The 27,745-nt window shown below is 45.1% G+C and overlaps 1 protein-coding gene across 1 annotated transcript in view; it reads right to left on the bottom strand.

Annotated features, from left to right (window-relative positions):
- The window catches only part of sycp2l (synaptonemal complex protein 2-like), a 374,186-nt gene that overhangs the window by 247,258 nt on the left and 99,183 nt on the right, over window positions 1-27,745 (bottom strand). Inside the window, exons 9-10 of the mRNA XM_059652659.1 lie at window positions 16,688-16,830; window positions 5,140-5,192 (exon numbers count right to left, since the gene is read on the bottom strand). Coding sequence (XP_059508642.1) covers window positions 5,140-5,192; window positions 16,688-16,830 — 196 coding nt within the window. The remainder of the gene's footprint in view (window positions 1-5,139; window positions 5,193-16,687; window positions 16,831-27,745) is intronic.

The raw sequence follows: 27,745 nt of genomic DNA, 5'->3' as shown, positions 1-27,745 counted from the left end.
TCTCCCTGTGGAGCTTATTGAGTACGAATTCTCAGTGGCCTGCCCAGCTGGAATTCATCACCACAGCCCTTCAGATTCCATGAACAAAATTATGTTCAGATGCAAGTTCAAAATTAAATAACAACTAATGATTGCTGTCAATTTTGTACATACATTTGTCTGGCCATGTTAAATAGTAATTCTTCTTGACAGGTAAATGAATTTATTACTAAAGTTATAGCCTTACATTGCGTTATGACTACAACATCAGGGGGGGTGAATAAATTCTTCTCTTCGCTGGAGGGTGGTATAACAATTTTAATATTTTTAAGCACCTCTTCTTCCTAATTTGACACACAGTCAAGGAGGTAGTTTTATTGTAAATTCATATAATAAAAGAATAAACATTATTTAAAATCAGAAAGAAAAAGCAGACCTTAAACACATCCGCAGAACTGTCTGTCCCAAGCTGGGATGAGCCTATGTTCGCTGCAAGCAGTAGCTCTATTTGATGTTCAATAAGATATAATATTCCTTTCCAGTTGGGCTTTCTGAGTTATTATAAATCGTATCTCTACTTCTAAAGATATGATCACACAATATGGAAAAGGCCCTTCAGCCCATCAAGTCCTTCAACATAACTATACCACTACCTACACTAGTCCCACTTTCTAATACTAGACCCACAGCGTTGCATGTTATAATATTTCAAGTGCTTATCAAGTACTTTTTAAAAGGTTACAAGGCTACCTGTCTCAACTACCCTCTCAGTCAGTGCATTTCAGACCCACACCACCTTGTGGGTCAATTGTCCCCCCTCAAGTTGACCCTAAACCTTCTGCCTTTCACCTTAAGATTATGCCCCCTTGTAACTGACTCTTCAACATCGGGGAATAGCTGCTTTCTATCCATTCTGCCCCTCAGAGTCTTGTATAACTCTAACAGGTCCCCTCTGCTAATCCAAGGGGAAATATCCTCTTATAGAGTCCAGCTTGTGAAGTCTTCATGACACCTTATATTTCAATAACGTCACTCTTATTCTTTTAAACTCCAAAGCTGAGCATAGCTTTTCATTGTCTACCTTGTCTAAACATGGCAATAACCTATATAACTCCAAAGGCCAAACCCTTCTACAGAAGGTAAATCCTTCATCCCGTGAATGTAATGAGTGAGCCTTCTCTGAATTGCTTTCAATGCAATTACATCGTTTTCAGTAAAGAGATATGGTCTCACCAAGGCCCTGTACCAAATTTCCCTGCACTGACATTCCATTTCCCTTGCAATAAACATTAACATTCAACTCATCTGCCTAATCATTTGCTATACCTGCAAACTAACATTTTATAATTCACATACAAGGACATCGACATTCCTTTGTGGCTCTGAGTCCTGCGTTCTCTCTCCATTTACATAGTATAGTCTTCCTAATGCTGATGACAAATTCCCACTTTGCCATATTATACTCTACCGGCCACATTTTTGCTTCCTCATTTAATCTATCTATATCCAAATAGTCATTTGATACTAAAGGATTTGTGTATTGCTAGAAAAAGGGCATATTTCATCAAAACTTTCTCATTTTGCACTTTATACGAAAGTGAACAGGTGACAGCATACGGGGAAGGTATTGCAGTCAATTCTGAGAGTGGAAGAACGTTAGCATGGGTACAGCAGTGGTGAAGAATGAGCATGAGGTATTGAAGAGAAGGTAGTAGCCCCTTGGTAAATCTCCCCTCCCCCCACTGCATCCCAAAATCAGCACAGCTCGTCCCAGCCTCCCTAACCTGTTCTTCCTCTCACTTATCCCTTCCTCCCACCTCAAGCCGCACCTCCATTTCCTACCTACTAACCTCATCCCGCTCCCTTGACCTGTCTGTCCTCCCCGGACTGACCTATCCCCTCCCTACCTCCCCACCCATACTCTCCTCTCCACCTATCTTCTCCTCTATCCATCTACAGTCTGCCTCCCCTTCTCCCCCTATTTATCTCAGAATCCTCTCCTCATCCCCTTTTTCTGATGAAGGGTCTGGGACCGAAATGTCAGCTTTTGTGCTCCTAAGATGCTGCTTGGCCTGCTGTGTTCATCCAGACCCACATTTTGTTATCTTCTATATTCATTTAATATTGTGTGTTGGAGAGGTATGGTTAGATACCACTATTACGGGACACCACTTAGATGAGTACTGAGGATATACAACTGCACAGAAAAGAAAGAAGAAATCGCATTTATATAGTCCTTTTTCTTTTACCCCAATCTTTCCATAGTCAATGAAATCATTAGTCTAAAGTAGTTTGTAGTACAAACAGAAGAGGCGAGTTTAAAAGCCTTCAGTTTCAAACTTATCTTGTGAGACTGCAGCCTTCCTTGTTCAGCGGGGGGAGTTGGGGGAGCACGAGGGGACTGCTGCGTAAGTAAAATCGTATATTCTGGCAATGGCTAAACCCAAAACTCTGCACATGTAGTGTCTCCCACTCATCCTCCTCCTCGAACCAAAACAAAAAGACACTGTGTGGAGGGTCAAAAAGGCAAGTTTTTTTTTGTTTTTGTTTGGTGGGAAGCTGTCAGAGGGAGGAGCAGCAGAGCAGAGGAGAGTATTGGAGTGCCAGAGCTCGGGGCACTAGCTGGGAATAAAAACTGGAGTGATGTCATAGGGAGGCTGTGTTCTGATTGGCTGGTAGGAAATCTGCACTAAATCTGAAAAAGAACCCAGGAACGAAGTATCAACAAATTTAATTAATTCATTATAATAAATTATATAAATTAATAGCCGGACGGGTGATGTGTTATAGCTGTATGATATGGGACCTGACTGATCCCATTGCAAACTGCAGTGTTGGTTGTTTGAGGAACTTTGGCTCAGAGTTGATGAGCTGAAATTGGAGCTTCAAACACTGCGGCACATCCGGGAGGGGGAGGAGTACCTGGACACTTTGTTTCACAAGGCAGTCATACCTGGTAGGTTAAGTACTTCAAATTTGGTCAGTAGCCAAGGACTGCAGGGTTTGACAGTAAGTGAGGCAAGTACAGGGTCCTGCAGTCAGGAACAGAGGAGTCTCAGCTCTTGACCTTGTCCATCAGGTATGAGGTCCCTGTGTGGATGAGGAAAAGGGCTGCAGGGTGGATGAACCAACTGACCACTGCCCCAGAGTACAGGAGCCATTCAAGAGCGGGGAGCAAAAAGACAAGTGGTAGTTGTAGCAGATTCTATAATTAAGAAGATAGACAGTATCCTTTGAAAGCAGAATCAAGAGTCTCACATGGTGTGTTGCCTGCCCGGTGCCAGGGATATCTCTGACGGCTTGAAAGGATATTGGAGCGGGAGGGGGAACGATCCAGTTGCTGTGGTCCACATCGGCAAGACTAGGAAAGAGAACCTGTTCAGAGATTATCAGGAGCTAGGAACCAAATTAAAGAACAGGTCCTCAAGGGTTATAATCTCTGGATTACTGGCCGAGCTACATGCTATTTGACATAGGGACATGAGAATAAGGGAAGTAAACAAGTGGCTAAAAGAATGGTGCCAGAAAGAGGTGTTCCTTTTCACGGGGCACTGGCATCAGTATTGAAACAGGAGGGATCTATACCATTCAGACAGTGTCCAGCTGAATCAAGCCAGGACCAATGTTCTAGTGAAAAGGGTAAAAAGGCTAGTCAACAGGAGAATATAGATGGACTGGAGAGTTGGGCAGATAAATGGCAGATGGAGTTCAATCTGGGCAAATGCGAGGTGATGCATTTTGGAAGATCAAATTCAAGGGCGAACTATACAGTAAATGGAAAAGTCCTAGGGAAAATTGATGAACAGAGAGATCTGAGTGTTCGGGTCCATTGTTCCCTGAAGGTGACAACGCAGGTCAATACGGTGGTCAAGAAGGCATATGGCATGCTTTCCTTCATTGGACGGGGTATTGAGTACAAGAGTTGGCAGGTCATGTTGCAGTTGTATAGGACTTTAGTTCGGCCACATTTTTGAGTACTGTGTCCAGTTCTGGTGGCCACATTACCAAAAGGATGTGGATGCTTTGGAGAGGGTGCAGAGGAGGTTCACCAGGATGTTGCCTGGTATCCGGGGTGCCAGCTATGAAGAGAGGTTGAGTAGATTAGGATTATTTTCATTAGAAAGACGGAGATTGAGGGGGGACCTGATTGAGGTCTACAAAATCATGACAGGGTATAGACAGGGTGGATAGCAAAAAGCTTTTTCCCAGAGTCGGGGACTCAATTACTAGGGGTCATGAGTTCAAAGTGTGAGGAGGAAAGTTTTTAAGGGAGATATGCGTGGAAGTAACAAGCAGGGTGGACAAAAGAGAGCCAATGGATGTTATCTCCCTGGACTTCAAGAAGGCCTTTGACAAGGTGCTGCACAAGAGGGTGCTGAGTAAGAAGAGGGTCCATGGTGTTCGAGGCAAGGTGCTAACATGGATAGAAGATTGGCTGTCTGACAGAAAGCAGAGAGTGGGGATAAAGAGGTCTTTCTAAGGATGGCAGCCAGTGACAAAGTGGTGTTCTGCAACGGTCAATTTTGGGGCAACAACTTTTCACTTTCTACATTAATGATCTAGATGAAGGAACTGTGGGCATTCTGTCTGAAATTAATGCTATGGTATATGTCTTTGCCTCTCAAGGTGGAAATGACAATTTGGCTTTATGTTTCATTCCAAAAGTACTACAGCCCTCAGATATATATATTGATGCATCAGCTTGGATAATGCAATCAAATGTCTAAAGTTGGATAGAAAATCAATGTAATGAAATACATAGTTGCATTGTTTCAGTCTAATACTTTTGCTTTGTACCAATTATTGACAAAATTTCAAAGAAGAGCAAAGTACTGCAGATGCTGGAAAAATGAAACAAAAACAGAGAACGCTGGAGAAATTGAGCAGTTTTGGAAGCCTCTGTGGAAAGAGAAACAAAGTTAAAAATTCATGTCCAAGATGGCTCTTCTCTGGTTCTGCTATAATTGAAAATTGCTACTGATTTGCTGCTCAGTGATTAACAAACAAAGTGAACATGACCTAGCAAAAGAACTCTAACACCATATTGTTCCAAATGCAGCCAATGGTGTCCAGTTGATTTACTTCAATAATAACAAAATCTGAATGTATTTCTCATTTATCATACTCACAATCAGGATATAAAGGTGACCATTATTTTACCTTGTCCTTTCTCCGAGCGTACCATTAACTTGGTTGAGGAATCTTCTACAATCCTGCAAATGACAATACATTTAAAATACTGTCTTTTTCACTTTCAAATAGAGATTATTAAGTTAATAACTGGCAAAGAATTATCAATCTTATTTAGTGTAAAAAAAAAGTGTCACTTATTTGTTAAGGAGGAGATGTGTTAGAAATTTCATATACTCGATGTAATGCAACTCATGGCAACACAATTAAGCTTCTTTAAAAAAATCACAACTAAAACGTGAAGTGTTCAATTTCAATATTTTTTGCTTATGATATGAGTTCCTTTTGGAAACTAATGCAAAGTATATTTGAAATTACAGCTAGTGATGTATCAATTAGAAATCTGAAATGTATTTCCCATCATTTTATCACCCAGGATGAATGATGTGAGTTTCATATATGTAAAAATTACATTCAGCCTGCTTCATTATTTTTTTTTATTCATGCATGGAACACGTGTTTTGTTACAGGTCAACATTTATCATCTATTCCTACTGGGCTCAAAAGATGGTAATGAGCTTTCTTCTTCTACTGGTCCTGTCAATGTGACATATATACACACACAATGCTGTTCAGCTGGGAGTACCAGATGTCTTTAAATCAATGCTCCCTCTAAAATGCACAGATGCACAGCCATTGAGCAACTGACTTATGAGAAGAAGGCTCCACACAACTAGCAATTTCATTCAATTGTCATGTCCACAATTATTGAGAAATTTTAAAAGGAGCATACTGTGCAATGAACAGCTATCTGTCAATCTGGGTAATGCAGCATCTGATGACGAAATAACCAAGAGGGGAAAGCCTACTGGATCTCATCCTCATCAATCTATCTACTGCAGGTACATCTGACTTTGGTAGGTGTGACAGCTGCACAGTGCATGTGAAGGCAGAGTCCTGTTTTCACACTGAAGATATCCTCTATTGTTTTCAAAACCAGAAGTTGCTAGAAAAGCTCAGCAGGTTTAGCAGTATCAGAAGGAAATATGAGAGTTAAAGCTTTGGACTCAGTGACCCTCCTCAGAACTGATGGTAGCTGGGAAAACATCAGTTTACATGCAAAAGATACTCCCTACCCCAACCCCCTCCCTATTTTCTGCATATAAACCAACATTTTCCCAGCTACCATCAGTTCTAAAGAAAGGTCACTAGATCCAGATCCAAAGCGTTAACTCTGATTTTGATCTTCACAGATGCTGCTAGACCTTTTCCAGCAACTTCTGGTTTTGTTCCTGATTTACAATATCTGCAGTTCTTTCAGTTTTTATCCCCTATCATTTTGTCTGGCACTGACACATTATCAAATAGGATAGATTCAGAACAGACCTAGTATTCATGAGGTTCTTCAGCAGCTTCAAACTGTATTCAACCACAACTTATAACCTCAAGGCCCAGCATAATCCACATTCTAAAATTTTTATGAAGGCAAACAATCAGCACTGATTCAATGAAGAGTACAGGACAGCATACAAAGAACAATACCAAACAAATGTTAAAATTACATGTCAACCTGGTTACACTACAGATGACTGTAAACAATGGGAAAACATCATGGGAGAGACAGAGCTAAGTGAATTCAGAGTTAAACAATCAGGTACAAACTCAGTAATCCTCGCACAGTGAATCATGGATACTGGTGGGCAATTTAGCATTTGAATGGAGACGACAACTCCACAAATATTCATATCCTCAATTATGTGACGCCCAGCACATCAGTTAAAAAGAATAGGTTGGGTTATTGTGGTACAGTGACAGCATCCCTTCCTCTAAGCCGAGAGGCTGGGGTCCAAGTCTCACTACTCCAGAGGTGTGTTATAACCTCACTGAGCAGGTTGATTAGAAAACACCTAAAAAGATCAAAAAGTAGTATATGGCTTCACCAGGAGAGGATGATCCATATTAGTCTCCAGCTGAGGTCTTCAACCTTCAGCCAATGCAATTCACTCCTTCTAATATCAAGAAATACCCTCAGAATCAACATGATCTGCAGCACAAAATAGACTCTTCCACCCATCATGACCACGATGGTTAAAAACAACCACCTAACTATTCTAAACCCACTTTCAAGCACTTGGCCCAGAGCCTTGGTATCACAAGTGCACATCTAAATACTTCTTAAATAATGAGGGCTTCTGCCTGTACCACCCTAACAGGCAGTGAGTTTCAGATTCCCACCCTTTGAGTGAAAAGTTTCTTTTGTTTTAGCACCTATGAATCTATGCTGCCGTTCAATAACATTTTTATCAAGGGTAAATGTTATTTACCTGTCTGTCCTATCTATGCCCCTCATAATTTTATACTTCTTAATCATGTCCTTTATCAATCTTTTTTGCTCCAAGGAAAACAACCCTAATCTGCTCAATCCCTCTTCATAACTGGAAGTCTTCAGCCCAGGTAACATCCTGGTGACACTCCTCTGTATGCTCTCTTGTGCTATCACTTGCTTTCTATAATGTAGATTCCAGAATTGCACACAATATCTTTGCTGTAGATTAACCCAAGTTTTTACAGTTCCAGCATAACCTCCTTGCCTGTAAACTTAACGTCTCAGCTAATAACGGCAAGTATGCCTTCTTGGCCACTTTATCCACCTGATACCATCCTGATACTTTCATGAATTGGTGAACATGCACTCTAAGGTCCCTCTGATCCTCAGTGCTTCCCAGGATACTATCATTTATCATGCCTTATTTGTCCTGCCCAAGTGCATCTGGTTTGAATTCCATTGACCACTGATCAGCCATGCTTTATCTTATACAGTTGTGGGATGTGGGTGTCACTGTCTGGCCAGCATTTCTTATTGCCCATGAGAAAGTGGTGGTGAACTGCCTTCTTGAACAGCTGCAGTCCTCCTGCTGTGGGTTGCCCCACAATGCTATTAGGAAGGGAATTCCAGGATTTTGACCAAACCACATTGAAGGAACGGCAATATATTTCCAAGTCAGGATGGTGAGTGACATGGAGGAGAGCTTGGAGTTGGTGGTGTTCCGATATGTCTGATGCCCTTGTCCTTCTAGATGGACGTGGTCGTGAGTTACCAGCCTGTCCACATCTTCCTGCAATTTACGAATATCTTCTCCACGAATTATTACCCCACCAAATTTTGCATCATCTGCACATTTACTAATCAACTCTCCTACATTCAAGTCTAAATCATTTAAGTAAACCAGAAATTAAAATGGTGGCACTGGCAAGGTAGGCAGCGTTCGGGATGAGCCGATCCACTCCAGATGGCCACTTCTTCCCTTCTTTCCTTGCCCATTTTATGTTCTTTTTCTTTTATTCATCTTCTTTTTGTCGTCAGCAGAGAAGGTGAAACTGCGGAGGAAAGCCGCCAGAGCAGGACACTTGACATTGTGGCAGCCTGGTCTGGCAACAGAGCGAGGTACTCCTGGTTGGGGTAGGCCCATAGCAGGGCTTCCAGGCATGAGAGGCAGCAGCAGTGATTTTTCCTTCACAGATGCTGCCAGACCGGCTGAGCTTTTCCAAAAATTTATGTTTTTGTTCCTGACTTAGATTAGATTAGATTAGATTACCTACAGTGTGGAAACAGGCCCTTCGGCCCAACGAGTCCACACCGCCCCTTGAAGAATCCCACCCAGACCCATCCCCCTACAACCCACACACCCCTGAATACTACAGGCAATTTAGCATGGCCAATGCACCTAGCCTGCACATCTTTGGACTGTGGGTGGAAACCGGAGGAAACCCACGCAGACGCAGGGAGAACATGCAAACTCCACACAGACAGTTGCCTGAGGCTGGAATCGAACACGTGTCCCTGGCGCTGTGAGGCTGCAGTGCTAACCACTGAGCCACCATGCCACTCCAGCATCTGCAGTTCTTTTCAGTTCTTATTTAGTATTTAACTTTCCTTAAATTTGGTTTGAGGCACCCTACTGAATGTGTTTTGGAAGTCCAACTACATCAACAGCCAAACAGGAAGCAGTCAGGATGCCTTCATTTTTAACCATGAAAGTGCCAATATTTTTGCTTCACCCAACATCTGGAAACTACAGTCCAGTCAGGCTAACCTCAGTAGAGGGGAGAATACTGGAAGGAATTCTGTGAGCCCTGTACAACTAAGCCGAACATGATGCTACTCTGGAAAAACCTGAGTTCATCCCTCTCCCACTGCAACCCTCTTGTACTTTCTTCGGCCCTGAAATTGCTCCAGCATGTGCTAAAGGAAACCAGGTACTACTGCCACATTACCTTTCTGAGTACCTGCCTATGGAATTGGATAATCCCCAACGGACTAAAGTCTACATTTATACCCTCCAAATTTGGCCCCAACCGCAACAACCGCTACAATCAGAACACTGATCTCCTACAGAAGCGTTTCTTGCTGCGACTTCTGAAATACACACTCGCTGCAATGCGCCAGCATCTCCAAATACAACAATCAAGCCGACCTCAACTCAGAGCTTCCCCCTCCCAGACCTGCAAAGGACCTCTCCTGTTTTTTATCCTTCATAAGATTCACAACCTGAACTCTCAATTTTACTCGGCTTTATTAGACGCTAAAAACCGAAAATACTTAAAACTCACTGGTGCTTGCCACCATACCCAGAACCTTCCCCACTATGTGCCTGCCGCCATGAGCCATGTGGCCACCTTTGGAGCACCAACGTTTTCCACAGATGATGTGACATCCGCTGTTATCCGGTGCGCTACTTCCGGTACAACCAATGCCATCAACACTGGTGCTGATGCCACCACCTTTGTTTCTGAAGCCAACACAAATATCGAGGACGCCACTTCCACCAATATCCTTGTTTACCGGCTGACGTCACTCCGCCCATCATCGACATCGCTTCACCCACCAGCAACGTTGCTCTGCCCACCACCTTCACAGTCAGCATCTCTAGACAAGACAATGACACTCAGCCCTGCTGAGTCTTCAACATCCCCCCAGACCTCCCGGTCAGTCAACAATTAAGGACTCTCCTTTGTCTCCGTCCACCCACACATCTATGAATACAACTCTCGTTTGGACATTGAGCAGTTTAACCGACGCCTCCGCCTCCGTACTTATTTCTTTAACTGTGAGCCTAACCCTCCTTCTATTGATCCCTTCTCCTGCCTCCAACACACTCCCTCCTCCTGGCCACCAGCCCAAGGCCTCCTATCCTCCCTCGCCCTCTTCATCTCTAATTGTGTCGAGACATTGATCGCGTCAACCTCTCCATCCCTCTCACGCACTCAAACCTATCTCCCCTGCAGAACGTGCAGCCTTCCGCTCCCTCCGCTCCAATCCTGACCTCAAAATAAAACTCTCAGACAAGGAAGGTGCAGTAGTAGTATGGCGCACTGACCTCTACATTACCAAGGACAGACACCAGCTCTCTGACCCCTCCTCTTATCACCCCGTTGATCATGACCTCATCCCCCACCGCCAAACCATCATCTCCCAAACCATCCACAACCTCATCACTTCAGGTGTCCTTCCACCCAAAGCCTCCAACATCATCGTTCCCCAAACCCGCACCGCCCGCTTCTATCTCCTTCCCAAAATCCACAACCCTGACTGCCCTGATCGGCCCATTACCTCTGCCTGTTCCTGCCCCACCAAACTTATCTCCACCTATCTGTTCTCCATTTTCTCTCACTTGGTCCAGGAACTCCCTACCTACTCTCCGCCTCCTCTAGAACCTCCAATTCCTCGGTCCCCAATATCTCATTTTTACTACGGACGTCTAGTACGTATACACCTGAAGTCCTCATGCAGATGGCCGAAAGGCCCTCGTTTCTTCTTGTCCCGCAGGCCCGGCCAGTCCCCCCCTCCACTGACACCCTCATCCGCTTATCCGAAGTCGTCCTCAACCTCAACAACTTCTCCTTTAATTCCTCCCACTTCCTACAGACAAAGGGGTACCCACATGGGCCCAAGCTATGGCTGCCTCTTTGTGGGGTACATGAAACAGTCCCTCTTCCGCACCTGCACAGGCCCTATCCCCCATCTCTTCCTCCATTACATTGATGACGGTTTCAGCGCTGCCTTGTGTTCCCACGAGGAGCTTGAACAGTTCAGCCACTTCACCAACACCTTCCACCCCAACCTTAAATTTACCTGGACCATCTCTGATACCACTCTCTCCTTCCTGGACCTCTCTGTCTCCATCTCTGGCATACCTGGAAACCAATATCCATTTTAAGCCTACCGACTCCCACAACTACCTAGATTATTCCTCCTCTCACCCAACTTCCTGTAAAAAGCCGATCCCCTATTCCCAATTCCTTCGCCTCCACCGCATCTGCTCCTGAGTTGAGGCATTCCACTCCCGAACATCCCAGATGCCCTCTTTTTTCCAAGAACCGCAACTTCCCCTCCAGTGATCAAAAATGCACTCGACTGTGTCTCGCGCATTTCCCGTAACCCTCCGTCACACCACCTACCTGCAATAATAACCAAACAGAATCCTCATCCTCATGTACCACCCCACCAACCTCCAAATCCAATGCATCATCCTCTGACATTTCTGCCATCTGCAATCTGACCCTACCACTAAAGATATTTTTCCCTCCCCACGCTTATCTGCTTTCCAGAGGGATCACTCTCTCTGTGACTCCCTTGTTCACTCCACACTCCCCTCCAGCCCATCACTCCTGGCACTTTTCCCTGCGACCAAAGCAAGTGCTACACCTGCCCCTATACCTACCCCCTTACCCCCATCCCAGGCCCCAAGAAGACTTTCCACATCAAACAGATGTTCAACTGCACATCTGTTAATACTGAATCCACTGTTCCCGTTGAAGCCTCCTCTACCAAGCGGAGGCTTGCGGAACACCTACGCTCAGTTCACAACAAACAACGGCACCTCCCAGTCGTGAAGCATTTCATTTCAACTCACACCCCACCCCACCCCACATCTCCACCCCGCCGACTCCTTGGGCGACATGTCCATCCTGGGCCTCCTGCAATGCCACAATAACGCCACCCAAAAGATGCAGGAACAGCATCCCATATTTCACTTGGGAACGCTGCAGCCCAAGGGTATCAATGTGGACTTCACAAGCTTCATAATCTCCCCTTCCCCCGACCACATCCCAAAACCAGCCCAGCTAGTCCCCGCCTCCCTAACCATTCCTCCCACCTCAAGCCCCACCCCATCTCCTACCCACTAACCTCATCTTGCCTCCTTGACCTGTCCGTCCTCCCTGGACCGAGCTATCCCCTCCCTAGCTCCCCACCTACATTCACCTTCACTGGCTCTAACCCCACCTCTTTGACCTGTCTGTCTCCTCTCACCCTATCTTCTCCTTTAGCCACCTTCCATCTGCCTCCCCCGTCTTCCTATTAATTTCAGAATCACCTTCCCCTCCCCCATTTCTGAAGAAGGGTCTCGACCCAAAACTTCAAACTTTCCTGTCCCTCTGAAGCTGCTTGGCCTGCTGTGTTCATCCAGCTTCACACCATGTTATCTCACGATGCTACAAGCTTGGCTCTGGCTGCATTCTCCAGATGAGCCATTACTGTCATTGCTATGACTGCAAAACAGTAGTTGGAAAGTGAGATGCACATCAGAAACTCCGGCAGAAATTGCATGTTTGCCTTGATTAGGAGACAGCAACGATTGCAGATGCTGGAAGTCAGATGATAACATGTGGAACTGCAGGAGCACAGCAGGTCAGACAGCATCTGAGCAGCATGAAAGTCGACGTTTCGGGTCCTGATCCGAAACGCCAACATTACTGCTCCTCTGATGCTAGATAACAAAGTGTGGAGCTGGATGAACACAGCAGGCCAGGCAGCATCTCAGGAGCACAAAAGCTGACGTTTCAGGCCTAGACCCTTCATCAGAAAAGGGGGATGGGGAGAGGATGCTGAAATATATAGGGAGAGAGAAGGAGGCGGACTGAAGATGGATAAAGGAGAAGATAGATGGAAAGGAGAGTATGGGTGGGGAGGTATGGAAGGGATAGGTCAGTCCCGGGAGGACGGACAGGTCAAGGACGCGGGATGTGGTTAGTAGGAAATGGAGGTGCGGCTTGAGGTGGGAGGAGGGGATAGGTGAGAAGAAGAACAGGTTAGGGATGCGGGGACGAGCTGGGCTGGTTTAGTGATGCAGTGGGAGGAGGACGAGCTGGGCTGGTTCTGGGATGCAGTGGGGGAAGGGGAGATTTTGAAGCTGGTGAAATCAACATTGATACCATTGGGCTGCAGGACTCCCAAGCGGAATATGAGTTGCTGTTCCTGCAACCTTCAGGTAGCATCATTGTGGCACTGTAGGAGGCCCAGGATGGACACGTCGTCTAAGGAATGGGACGGGGAGTTAAAATGGTTCACGACTGGGAGGTGCAGTAGTTTACTCCGAACTGAGCAGAGGTGTTCTGCAAAGCGGTCACCAAGCCTCCGCTTGGTTTCCCCAATGCAGAGGAAGCTACACCGGGCAAAATGGATACAATATACCACATTGGCAGATGTACAGGTTAACATCTGCTTGATATGGAAGGTCATCTTGAGGCCTGGGATGGGGGTGAGGGAGGAGGTGTGGGGGCAAGTGTAGCATTTCCTGCGGTTGCAGGGGAAGGTGCCGGGTGTGGTGGGGTTGGAGGAGAGTGTGGAGCAGACAAGGGAATACCAGAGAGCGTGGTCTCTCCGGAAGGCAGACATGGAAGGGGATGGAAAAATATCTTGGGTGGTGGGGGTCGGATTGTAAATGGCGAAGTGTTGGAGGATGATGCGTTGTATCCAGAGGTTGGTCGGGTGGTATGTGAGGACTAGGGGGATTCTCTTTGGGCAGTTATTGCGGGGGCAGGGTGTGAGAGATGTGTTGCGGGACATGGGGGAGGCACGTCTGAAGGCGTTCTAGACCACTGCGGGGTGGGGGGGGAGTTGTCGTCCTTGAAGAACGCAGCAACCTGGGATGTGCGGGAGTGGAACGCCTCATCCTGGGAGCAGATGCGGCAGAGGCGAAAGAATTGGGAATGGGGGTGGGATTTTTGCAGGAGTGTGGGTGGGAGGTGATGTCTTTTAGGTAGCTGTGGGAATCGGTGGGTTTGAAATGGACATCAGTTTCTAGCTGGTTGCCTGAGATGGAGACAGAGGGCTCCAGGAAGGTGAGAGAGGTATCAGAGATGGTCCAGGTAAATTTAAGGTTGGGGTGGAAGGTGTTGGTGAAGCGGATGAACTGTTCAAGCTCCTCATGGGAACACAAAGCAGCGCTGAAACCATCATCAATGTAAAGGAGGAAGAGATGGGGGATAGGGCCTGTGCAGGTGCGGAAGAGGGACTGTTCCACGTAACTTACAAAGAGGCAGGCATAGCTTGGGCCCATACAAGTACCCATGGCCACCTCCTTTGTCTGTAGGTAGTGGGAGGAATTGAAAGAGAAGTTGTTGAGGGTGAGGACGAGTCGGCTAGGCGGAGGAGGGTGTCAGTGGAGGGGGAGCTGGTCGGGCCTATGGGACAGGAAGAAGCGGAGGGCCTGAGGCCATCTGCACGAGGGATGCAGGTGTATAGGGACTGGACGTCCATGGTGAAAATAAGGTGTTGGGGGCTGGGGAATTGGAAGTTCTAGAGGAGGTGGAGGGCGTGGGTGGGGAGTTCTTGGACCAAGGGGGAGAAAATGGAGTCCAGATAGGTGGAGGTGAGTTCGGTGGGGTAGGAGCAGGAGGAAACAATGGGTCGACCAGGGCAGGCAGGTTTGTGGGTTTTGGGAAGGAGACAGAAGCGGGCAGTGCGGGGTTGGGGAACAGTAAGGTTTGAGGCTGTGGGTGGGAGGTCACCTGAGGTGATGAGGTTGTGAATGGTTTGGGAGATGATGGTTTGGTGCTCAGGGGTGGGGTTGTAATCCAGGGGACGGTAGGAGGTGGTATCGGAGATATCCCACCTCTTCCTCTGTTACATTGATGATATCGGCGCTGCCTCTTGCTCCCAAAAGGAGCTCGAACAGTTCATCCACTTCACCAACACCTTCCACCCCAATCTCAAGTTCACCTGGACATTCTCCAACACATCCCTCACCTTCCTGGACCTCTCTGTCTCCATCCAAGGCAACCAGCTAGAAACTGATGTCCATTTCAAACCCACCGACTCCCACAGCTACCTAGAATACACCTCCTCCCACCCACCCTCCTGCAAAAACTCTATCCCCTATTCCCAATTCTTTCGCCTCCGCCGCATCTGCTCCCAGGATGAGGCATTCTACTCCCGCACATCCCAGATTTCCGCGTTCTTCAAGGACCGCAACTTGCCCCCCGCCGCAGTGGTCTAGAACGCCTTCGACCATGTCTCTCGCATTTCCTGCAACATATCCCTCACACCCTGCCCCCGCAATGACCGCCCTATGAGAATCCCCCTAGTCTTCCTACACCACCCGACCAACCTCCGGACACAACGCATCATCCTCCAACACTTCCACCATCTACAATCCAACCCCACCACCCAAGATATTTTTCCATCCCCTCCCATGTCTGCCTTCCGGAGAGACCACTCTCTCTGGGACTCCCTTGTCTGCTCCATACTCCCCTCCAACCCCACCACACCCGGCACCTTCCCCTGCAACCGCAGGAAATGCTACACTTGCCCCCACACCTCCTCCCTCACCCCCATCCCAGGCCCCAAGATGACTTTCCATATCAAGCTGATGTTCACCTGCACGTCTGCCAATGTGGTATACTGCCTCCACTATAGCCGTTATGGCTTCCTCTACATTGGGGAAACCAAGCGGAGGCTTGGGGACCGCTTTGCAGAACACCTCTGCTCGGTTCGCAGTAAACCACTGCACCTCCCAGTCGCAAACCATTTTAACACCCCGTCCCATTCCTTAGATGACATGTCCATCCTGGGCCTCCTACAGTGCCACAATGATGCCACCCGAAGGTTGCAGGAACAGCAACTCATATTCCGCTTGGGAACCCTGCAGCCCAATGGTATCAATGTGGACTTCACAAGCTTCAAAATCTCCCCTTCCCCCACTGCATCCCAAAACCACCCAGCTCGTCCCCTCCCCCCACTGCATCCCAAAACCAGCACAGCTCGTCCCCGCCTCCCTAACCTGTTCTTCCTCTCACATATCCCCTCCTCCCACCTCAAGCCGCACCTCCATTTCCTACCTACTAACCTCATCCCGCGTCCTTGACCTGTCCCTCCTCCCCGGGCTAACCTATCCCCTTCCTACCTCCCCACCCCTACTCTCCTCTGCACCTATCTTCTCCTCTGTCCATCTTCGATCCACCTCTCCCTCTGTCCCTATTTATTTCAGAACCCTCTCCCCATCCCGTTCTCTGATGAAGGGCCTAGGCCCGAAACGTCAGCTTTTGTACTCCTAAAATGCTGCCTGGTCTGCAGTGTTCATCCAGCTTCACACTTTGTTATCTCAGATAATACTTCAGGTCCGGTGACCCTTCCATTTTTCTGATTTTTTACTTCACAGATGCTGCCAGACCTGTCAAGCTTTTCCAGCAGCTTCTGTTTTTAAACTATTAGCTTGTTCCTCCAAACACAAATATTGCTTTGCCTGCTCAGTAATCACAATATTCTCCATTTTTAAATTAAACATAATGTCCTTACTGTTTCAAATTCAGAATCCTTAATTCTTTTAAATGCATCAGCAACAAACTCCATGCAAAACCATTCATCAGCCATTTCTTGCCGTTGAGTCTCAGATGTCATTCTACACAGGCTTTCTGTTATAGCAACCTGTAAATTGTAATCTGTAAAAAAAGAAATGTCATTTTACAAAGTGGACTAATTATGTCTTAAAACACTAACATAGCGCTTTGGTTAGCATCTCGCATTGTTCACTGTGTTGCTATTCTGTAAGTTTTTAACTGGGTTAAGCTTATTTAAAGGCATTTCTTTCCTAAATTAATAACTTGATGAAAATGTAATCTGCTGCTCATTTTGCACATATAGTTTCATTTGTTAATAAAGTTATATTTTAGTGACATTTCAATGAATCATAGAAACTTAATGCACAGAAAGTGGGCATTCAGCTGATGACTTATTCTAACAGCATAAAGAACCACTTGTGCTTAGTACCGAAAGTTCTTGCTTATTGACTGCAACACTAAGATCCTCATCTTCAGGAACCTGAGCAACTCCCTCTTCAAATTATTTTTGGAATCAGTTCCACCAACTTCTCGGCTGAATGTTCCAAATACAGATAACTCTGAGTTAGAAGCTTTATCATGTCCTGAAAACAACAAATACTGGAGATTATAACAGGTCAGACAGCATCCATGGACAGGAAGCAAGCTAATATTTTGAGACTGATAACTCTTCAGCAGACCTCTGAAGAAGAGTCACCTCATCTCCAAAAGTTAACTTGCTCTCTCTCCATGGCTGCTGTCTGACCTGCTGTGATCTCCAGCATTTGTCGTTTTCAGTACAGTTTACAGCATCTGTAGTAAATTGCACTTAAACTTTATCACATGTTCATTTATGGATCATTTTATGATGTTTAAAAATTTACGATCTTTCATTACTGACCCATTACTACACAAAGTTGTTATTCCCATCTGTTCCATCAAAACCTCTCACCATTTTGAAACTCCACATGAAAATCAAATTTTAACCTTCTCCATCTCAAAGTAATCTCTTCACCTGTCAAATTTCTGTCCTCATTTCTGGTAATACCTAGTAAAGATAATCTTTAGCCTTTTTCAGGTATTTGTACGTGTCCTCAAGTGAGATGCCCAGCAATGCTCTTTTCAAAATGTTTACTACATCAATCATTCCAAAAATGGAGTCCCTATTTATTGAATCACATGTGATGGGAACATTTTTTCAACAGTTGACTTTATCAAAACCCTCATCCTTCGAAATTTCTATTAAAGTTAGTTGCTGTTCCAAGTAGAACCTTTCTGTCTTTTCCAACCTCTCCTCGGGATATAAGCCCCTCATTCTGTGGGAACATTCTGGTAAAGCACCTCTGGTTTCAAGGGACATTTTTTCCTGATGTGTGACGTCCAGCTATGTCTTAATCCGTGATTTATACCTTTACAAGCTTGATCTCTGCTTTCATATTATACTCCTCAAATATAATACCAAGACATACATGTACCTTTTTAAACTATTTTTCAACTTTGTGGACATAGAACATAGAACATAGAAAAGTACAGCCGAGTACAGGCCCTTCGGCCCACGATGTTGTGCCGTGGATTAATCCTTATCCAAAAATGAAGTAACCTAACTTACATTCCCCTCAATTCACTGCTGTCCATGTGCATGTCCAGCAGTCGCTTAAATGTCACTAATGACTCCGCTTCCACGACTACCACTGGTAAACTATTCCATGCGCTCACAACTCTCTGGGTGAAGAATCTCCCTCTGACATCTCCTCTATACCTTCCTCCTAACACCTTAAAATTATGACCCCTCGTTGCAGTCAATCCTGCCCTGGGGAAAAGTCTCTGGCTATCGACTCTATCCATGCCTCTCATTACCTTGTACACCTCGATCAGGTCACCTCTCTTCCTCCTTCTCTCTAGAGAGAAAAGTCCGAGCTCAGTCGACCTCTCCTCGTAAGACAAGCCCTCCAGTCCAGGCAGCATCCTGATAAACCACCTCTGCACCCTCTCCAAAGCCTACACATCTTTCCTATAATAGGGCAATCAGAACTGGACACAATATTCGAAGTGTGGTCTCACCAGGCTGCAGCAAAACCTCGCGGCTCTTAAACTCAATCCCCCTATTAATGAAAGCCAAAATATAGGCACCAACTTTTCTCATCTATATTTTTCTAGTGTCATGCCTAATATTCTGACTTTCCATGTTAGTTCTCCCACTTCATATCACTTGATATCACTTCAACTTATCCATACTGACCTCAATCTGTAATGCATCTGCTGACCTAATAATATTGTAAGTCATCCTAAATGCGTGCCAAGCTACCTTCAACACCATCCATTTATCACTGAATCACATGAGCAATATGGCACAGTGGAGGCTACTTGGCACATGTATCTGCATCGAGACTTTGTCAAGTTTCATATCAAACACAATTTATTGCAGTAACACCTATAAACTTTATAATGTTTTTCTCTACACACAGACCTAAATCATTTATCGAAACTGAAGAGCACAGAACCCAAAATTAAACCCTCAGGAGCACCACTGCAAGCCCTCCCAAATCTTAATAACATCCATTCACCATTACATTTTGTTTTCTGTCACCAAGTAAATCCATGTCTTTTTCCTCTTCATTCCCAGATTTGCATCATCTTATTAAGGCATTTTTTTTCTATTTGTTCACAGGATTAAGGCGTCTCTGACTGGGCAGCATTTATTGCCCATCCCCTAATTACCCAGAGGGTAGTTAACAGTCAACACCATTGCTGGGGGTCTGGAGTTAACACGCAGGCCTGACCACGTAAGGATGACAGTTTCCTTCCCAAAAGAACATTAGTGAGCTTTTTGGACAATTGGCAATGGATTCACAGTCATCATTACATTCTTAATTCCAGATACTTTATTGAATTCAAACTCTGCTACCTTCTGTGGTAGAGATTTGAGCCAAGGTCCCCAGAACATTTCTGGGTTAACAGTCCAGCAATAACACCAACAGGCCATCGCCTCCCCCAAACAGATGTACGTTTACTGCACTAACTTGATTAACCTGTTACCTCAAGTAATTCAATTAACATAGTAAAATTCAACTTATGGTAAACAGATCCATATTTGTCAACCTAATTAACCAGAATTCGCCAAATTAAATTTCATTTTGTTCCCAATACTTGATTTAAATGAATTCTGATTATGCACCAGCCCTGTAAGTCTCCTAGTTTATTCCGGTTCCTGAATAACATTTGCAATCCCCCATTCCCCAGGTTCTGTTGTCATGCCAAATGCAAAATGAAAGACTTTTTTGATTAAGATTTCCATTTCTGCATTTTTTCCAACAATTTTACAAGCAATATATATCGCCTAGGTAAATTTCAGTAATGTAATTCTGTTCTCTAAGCCTTAACTCCCTTTTTTTAAATTGTCTGTAATCGTCTTTTCTTTTAGTTTAACCTTCACATCATGAACACCCATTGGGAAGATGGATGCAAAGTTTTTATTTAATGTGTTAATGCTTTTGCCCCTACATAAAATTTCCTTTCTGGGTCCTTGCCCAAACTAATTATTTTCCCTAGCTTTTGTATTTTGTATATTATGTTAGTTTTATTAGTTGTGGGTACGGGGTCCTTTATGTTCACCAGTAGCTATCACAGGGTGGTTGTTGGTTTGTGGGCTACCCTGATACTTAAGGGTCTGAATAGTCTTGTGGTCATCTCTGATACGTCCCTGCTGTGCAGTAGGGTGACTAGTGTGTCTGGCGGTGTTGTGTCTTCTTGTTGTGGTGTGCCATGGAGGTAACAGCCGATTGTGCTTTTTGGGATACCCAAAATACCATGCGGGGACTGTGAGAAACATTACATAGGCTAAACTGGAAGAAAACGGACAATAAGGATACAAAAATAGCAATCAGCCATCAAGAGAAACGACAGTGTCTCAGAGACAGCACAGTGGCTCAGTGGTTAGCACTGCAGCCTCACAGCACCAGGGATCCATGTTCAATTCCAGCCTCGGGCGACTGTCTGTGTTGAACATAGAACATAGAACAGTACAGCACAGAACAGGCCCTTCAGCCCACAATGTTGTGCTGACCATTGATCCATGTATGCACCCTCAAATTTCTGTGGCCATATACATGTCCAGCAGTCTCTTAAATGACCCCAATGACCTTGCTTCCACAACTGCTGCTGGCAACGCATTCCATGCTCTCACAACTCTCTGTGTAAAGAACCCACCTCTGACATCCCCTCGATACTTTCCACCAACCACCTTAAAACTATGACCCCTCGTGCTAGCCATTTCTGCCCTAGGAAATAGTCTCTGGCTATCAACTCTATCTATGCCTCTCATTATCTTGTATACCTCAATTAGGTCCCCTCTCCTCCTCCTTTTCTCCAATGAAAAAAGTCCGAGCTCAGTCAACCTCTCTTCATAAGATAAGCCCTCCAGTCCAGGCAGCATCCTGGTAAACCTCCTCTGAACCCTCTCCAAAGCATCCACATCTTTCCTATAATACGGCGACCAGAACTGGACGCAGTATTCCAAGTGCGGTCTAACCAAAGTTTTATAGAGCTGCAACAAGATCTCACGACTCTTAAACTCAATCCCCCTGTTAATGAAAGCCAAAACACCATATGCTTTCTTAACAACCCTGTCCACTTGGGTGGCCATTTTAAGGGATCTATGTATCTGCACACCAAGATCCCTCTGTTCCTTGAGTTTGCACATTCTCCCCGTGTCTGCGTGGGTTTCCTCCGGTTTCTTCCCACAGTCCAAAGATGTGCAGGCTAGGTGGATCGGCCATGCTAAATTGCCCATAGTGTTTCAGAGGTGTGGGGGTTGTAGAGGGATGGGACTGGGTGGGATGCTTCAAGGGGCAGTGTAAACTTGTTGGGCCGAAGGGCCTGTTTCCACACTGTAAGGAATCTAATCTAATTCTCACTGGTCTCAGTAGACGCTACAACAAAGGTCATGCATTCGACTCGAACAACACATCCATAATAGCACAAGCCATAAGTCCACAAAACATAGGAGGGTAAATGAGGCCATTCGGCCCATCAAGTCTGCTCCACCATTCAATTATGGTCAATAAGTTCCTCAACCCCATTCTCCTGCTATAAGACCATAAGACATAGAAGCAGAAATTAGGCCATTTGACCAAACAGAAATATGCCAGGGAATTCCTGGAGGCCTAGCAGTCCAACCAGAACTCTATCAACAAACACACTGAACTGGACTCAATATACAAACAACCGAAGAACACAACAGGAAGTAATACCAACCACCCCAGCAAACTGAGGCATATAAATAACAAGCGGGACAGAACACCAACACTTCACTGCAGGTGCAGTGATGATGTTACCTAGCAGCGTGGCAAAACTTCTGCAATCAAACGCACCGGCTCAGTGAGCAAGTCTGCAACATCACCCACAACACGAGCTACAAATCTTCTCAAGAATTTAGTGCTCCAAAAAGATATGATCATGACAGAATGAGACAAGGTATCAGATTATTCTTATATCTTATCATCTAAATGTTAATTCAACAACCTATTAAGGATTCCTTAGCTGAGTAGCAGCTTTAAGATGTGTCTGCAAGTACCAAGTACAGATGTTAGGCAATTGGAGCAGCAGAATAACACAGCTAATTTCTGCTTCTGAAGCACTAAAGGCTGTTAGCACATTCAACAATGTAATTGATGTGCAGATCCCACCTTAAATTTCCCCAAATAATGTGATGGCCCTTTGTGCTAGTGCGCTTAACTCAACCTCCATCATTCCTGGCCTGCTACAAATGTAAAGATCTAATGCAAATATCAAAGCTGCCCTTTAAGAAACCTGCCCCCCTCTAGGCTGTTTACGCTATGATTAGCCCAATTTAATGTTGAGGAAAATGGAATCATCGAATGAATTTACCCTTTTGTCAGATACTTTAGACACTTTTAAATGGTTCTTGGATAGGCACCTGGACGATAGTATAATGTAGGATACGCAGGCTACTTTGATCTTAGTAGGATAATAGGTTGGCACAGCAACATGAGCCGAAGGGCCTGTACTGTGCCGTATTGTTCTATTAGATTAGATTCCCTACAGTGTGGAAACAGGCCCTTTGGCCCAACAAGTCACCACTGCCCCTTGAAGCATCCCACCCAGACCCATCCCACTGTAACCCACACACCCATGAAGACTACAGGCAATTTACCATGGCTAATCCACCTAGCCTGCACATCTTTGGACTGTGGGAGGAAACCCACGCAGACACGGGGAGAATGTGCAAACTCCACACAGACACTTGCCCAAGGCTGGAATCGAACCCAGGTCCCTAGTGCTGTGAGGCTGCAGTGCTAACCACTGAGCTACCGTGCTGCCCCTTATGAAGGGGATGATGGGGAAGATTATGAAGGGCATGGACTAAGTGGGCAGTCAGAAGCTTTTTCACAGGGTGGAAGAATCAGTTACTAGGGGCCATGGGTTTAAGGTGCGAGGGGCAAGGTTTAAAGGTGATGTATGAGGCAAGTTTTTTACACAGAGGATGGTAGGTGCCTGGAACTTGCTGCCAGGGAAAGTAGTGGAAGCAGATACAATAATGACTTTTAAAGAGCGTCTTGACAAATATATGAACAGGATGGGAATAGAGGGATACAGTCCCCAGAAGGGTAGGGGATTTTAATTGTGACGGGCAGCATATCAGTGCAGGCTTGGAAGGCCAAAGGACCTGTTCCTGCTCCTAAGATGCTGCTTGGCCTGCTGTGTTCATCCAGCTCCACACTTTGTTATCTCGGATTCTCCAGCATCTGCAGTTCCCATTATCTCTGTAACTTTCTTTGTTCTTGTTCAATGTGATCAACAGATTAGCCATTTCATGATTGAAGAAATTCTTCTCGTGTCAGTTCTAGAGGTTCAATCCCTCACTCTGAGGTTGTGTCTTCCTTCGTCTCTCTTACTGACGGACCGACTGGATTCAGGAATGATGTTTTCCCTGGCAGGGTGCTCAAGAAAAGGGTTGATGGTCTATGGGTATGGTGTAGCCAAAGAGGAAAAATGTCTTCGTTCCAGTGACCCTCTGGAATTCTTCACTGATAAAGGCTATAGCGGCCAGGTTAATGAATATGCTTTAAGAAAGAAATCAATAGATCAGTAAACACTAAAGCCATCAGAGGGTATGGGGAGAGTGCAGGTTTTGATATTGAGGCGGCGGTTCAGTGATGATCACGTTGAATGGTGGAGCAGGCTCGTAATTCTGCTCCTATTTTCTATGTTTCTGCATTGGAAGCAGAGTACATTATATGATGAGAAAGGCATTTAGATGAGCATGGACCAATCCAACAACATTTGTGAGTGAGAAGCTTGGATCAGAATCAAACATGTTAAACTTAAATCATAACAGTTGCATAGGAATGAGAGATGAGTTTGCTGGAGTGGATTGGTAAGGAGGTTGGTCTGAAAACATTTTTGAGGAACAATGGCACGTGGTTTAGAACAAAAATTATGATTCACAGGAAATATATAGCCTAGTGAGGAAGGAAGATCCTAGGAAGGGATAGACCATCCATGGCTAACCAAGGAAGTTAAGAGTAGTATCAAACTGAAAGAAAGAAGCATACCATGTGACAAAGATTCATCATAAACCAGAGTGTTTGGGTTGTTTTTGCTTTTAAAAATTGGTAAAGAAAACCAATGAAAGATGACAAAAAGAGGAGGCAAAGGTCTGGTGGTATTTTGCTAGGCCATTAACCCAGAGAACCAGGCAATGTCACGGGGACCTTAAAAATATGGAATTAAAAGTTTAACGAAGGCCATAAATTCACTGTTGGTTAGTGGAAAAACCCATCTGCTTCACTATTGTCCTTTAGGGAAAGAAACTGTCATCCTTACCTGGTCTGGCCTCCATGTGACTCTAGGCCCACATTTATTGTCCTAACTGCAATTGGGGACAATAAGTGCTGGCCCAACTAGCAATACTCACATAGTATATATAAAAAGGAAGAAAGAGACAAAATGAACGAGGCCTCTTAAGAATAAAACTGGGGAAATAATAGAGAAGAACCAGGAAGTGGCAACAGAAATAATAAATACCTTGCTTTAGACTCCATGGTAGGGAACATTAATAACATTTCAGGAATGCTAAATAATGAACTCACTAATATTGGTAGGGGAGGAGAAACATAATAACTATCACTTAAGATAAAGTACTAGGAAATTAATGGAGAATAAGGTTGAGAAGTTCTCTGGACCTGATGGATTCCACTCTTGGATTTTACAGTAAGTTGCTACTGAGGTAATGGATATTCTAGGAAGGATCTTCCAAGAATCCTGAGAATCTGGAAAGTTCCTGGAGGATTTGAAAACTTCCATGCACCAATCTTGCCCAAAACAGGAGGGAGACCAGAAACAGTAACTATAGGCATGATAGCTCATCATCTGTCATTGGCAAAATGTTAGAATCTATTATAAAGGATGTAATAGTTGAATATTTAGAAATACATAACATGATCAAAATGAGTCAGTATGGCTTCATGAAGGGGACATTATGCCTGACAAATTTATAAAACTGTTATTCAAGGAGATAATATGCAGAATGATTAAGTAGTAAGCTGAAGATGTAATATATTTGGATTTCCATAAGGTGTTTGATAATTTACCATGCACTGCCAAGGGACCCATGGTGTTAGAGCCTATGCATTAGCATGGATAATCAGAAGATTCCATAGTCTGACTGACCTACTCCTGTTCATATGTTACTATAGTGTGAGAGAACAGTGTAGACATAGTTGACTTGAACCTCTCTGTTCTGGTGTTGGTGGTTCTAATTTATTTGTATTATCTTTCATAGCTTGGTGCGAAGCCCAAAAGGTAACTGCATTAACAAGACCCAGTGTCCACGTATGCATGAGGGCCAGTTATATTCTGCAAAAGAGGTCATTCAGCATGATTGCAATGTGTGGTGAGTATAAAATATGGAGGCTTGGAAGGAGAAGTGTCAAGAAGGAATCATGTCAAGAAACTGGGTTGTGACTGCGTTCGGGACTTGCAACTCTCCAGCCTAGATCCTCTTCTAATCTGACTTTACAACCCTGCCACCCTGTCACTTTACCCAGCCAGCACTCTATCCAGCTGTGACATTTTCACCTTACCCAATTGACACACTACCACCTTTGCCACCTTGCCATCCTACTCATTTTCTCTTCCACCACCCTGCCTCCAAACCAAAAGCCCACCTACCCTTTTACCTCAACTACTCTACCTACCACTGTATTTGCACAGCTACATATTCATGCATTCACAGATATACTCTACCACCAGAATGAAATATTATGGAACTGGAATACAGCACTTAGTGCCATAAAAAGGGGTCATGACTGATGTACGGGTTCTCTGTGCCACTCTCTAGGACAGTTCCTGTACTGAGTCAGACACGAGTTACCCCCCCCACCCCCGACAATCTGAAGATAGATCAGAGAATTTGGATGAAGTTAAGTTTGTGTTTTTTTGTTCTGATCAGGCTTGAAAATAGCGGCACCAAAGTTGATTGGACAAGTTGAGCCACAGTGTCAAAGCTGGAATGCAAATAACTGCCCTTGAAATAATGGCAGCATTTAACTGAATGTGGTATTAAGGGGCCGAAGCAAAATCAAAGTCAACGTGAATCTATGCAACATTTCTCCATGAGTCGGATTCATACTTAGCACAAAGAGAGATAATTCAGGTTGTTAGAAGTCAACCGTCTCAGCCCTAGGACTTCACTGCAGGAGCTCCTCAGGGTAGTGTCCTAGGCTCATCCCTATTCAGCTCCATCATCAATAACTGTCCCTCCATCATAAGGTCAGAAATAGGATGTTCCTGACTCTCAGTCACAAAAGAAGCTATGTCCATAGCGCGGGAAGGACTAGACAACATCCAGGTTTTGGCTGACAATAGGTATGTAATATTTGTGCCACAGAATGTGCCAGACAATGACTGTTACCAAACAGTGAGGATCCATCACTGCTAGATTTTACTAGCACCATCTATTTTTGTGTTGTATGTAAATTTCAGCATGTTCACTTCCTTCCTCCAAGTCATTAATGTAAAATGTAAACAGATGTGGTCCCAGCGCTGATCCTTGCAGAAACTTCCAGTCAGAGGTCACTAACCTGAAAAAGAAGTCCTTATTCCCACTATAATAAAACGTGAGGCTGGATGAACACAGCAGGTCAAGCAGCATCTCAGGAGCACAAAAGCTGACGTTTCGGGCCTAGACCCTTCATCAGAGAGGGGGATGGGGAGAGGGAACTGGAATAAATAGGGAGAAAGGGGGAGGCGGACCGAAGATGGAGAGTAAAGAAGATAGGTGGAGAGAGTATAGGTGGGAGGTAGGGAGGGGATAGGTCAGTCCAGGGAAGACGGACAGGTCAAGGAGGTGGGATGAGGTTAGTAGGTAGCTGGGGGTGCGGCTTGGGGTGGGAGGAAGGGATGGGTGAGAGGAAGAACCGGTTAGGGAGGCAGAGACAGGTTGGACTGGTTTTGGGATGCAGTGGGTGGAGGGGAAGAGCTGGGCTGGTTGTGTGGTGCAGTGGGGGGAGGTGACGAACTAGGCTGGTTTAGGGATGCAGTAGGGGAAGGGGAGATTTTGAAACTGGTGAAGTCCACATTGATACCATATTCCCCCAGCTACCTACTAACCTCATCCCACCTCCTTGACCTGTCTGTCTTCCCTGGACTGGCCTATCCCCTCCCTACCTCCCCACCTATACTCTCTCCACCTATCTTCTTTACTCTCCATCTTCGGTCCGCCTCCCCCTCTCTCCCTATTTATTCCAGTTCCCTCTCCCCATCCCCCTCTCTGATGAAGGGTCTAGGCCCGAAACGTCAGCTTTTGTGCTCCTGAGATGCTGCTTGACCTGCTGTGTTCATCCAGCCTCACATTTTATTATCTTGGAATTCTCCAGCATCTGCAGTTCCCAAATTCTCTTATTCCCACTCACTGTTTCCTGCCCATTGGCCAATTCTCTATTCACTACCCAATACAATTCAATACCAAACAATTCAATATAGCACAAGAACAAGCCCTTTGGCCCACCAAGCCTAT

This window comes from Stegostoma tigrinum, chromosome 19, assembly GCF_030684315.1.
Source record: "Stegostoma tigrinum isolate sSteTig4 chromosome 19, sSteTig4.hap1, whole genome shotgun sequence".
NCBI classification, from domain to species: Eukaryota; Metazoa; Chordata; class Chondrichthyes; order Orectolobiformes; family Stegostomatidae; genus Stegostoma; species Stegostoma tigrinum.
Note: the sequence above shows the minus strand (reverse complement) of the source record. Positions and strands in the feature narration are given on the sequence as shown.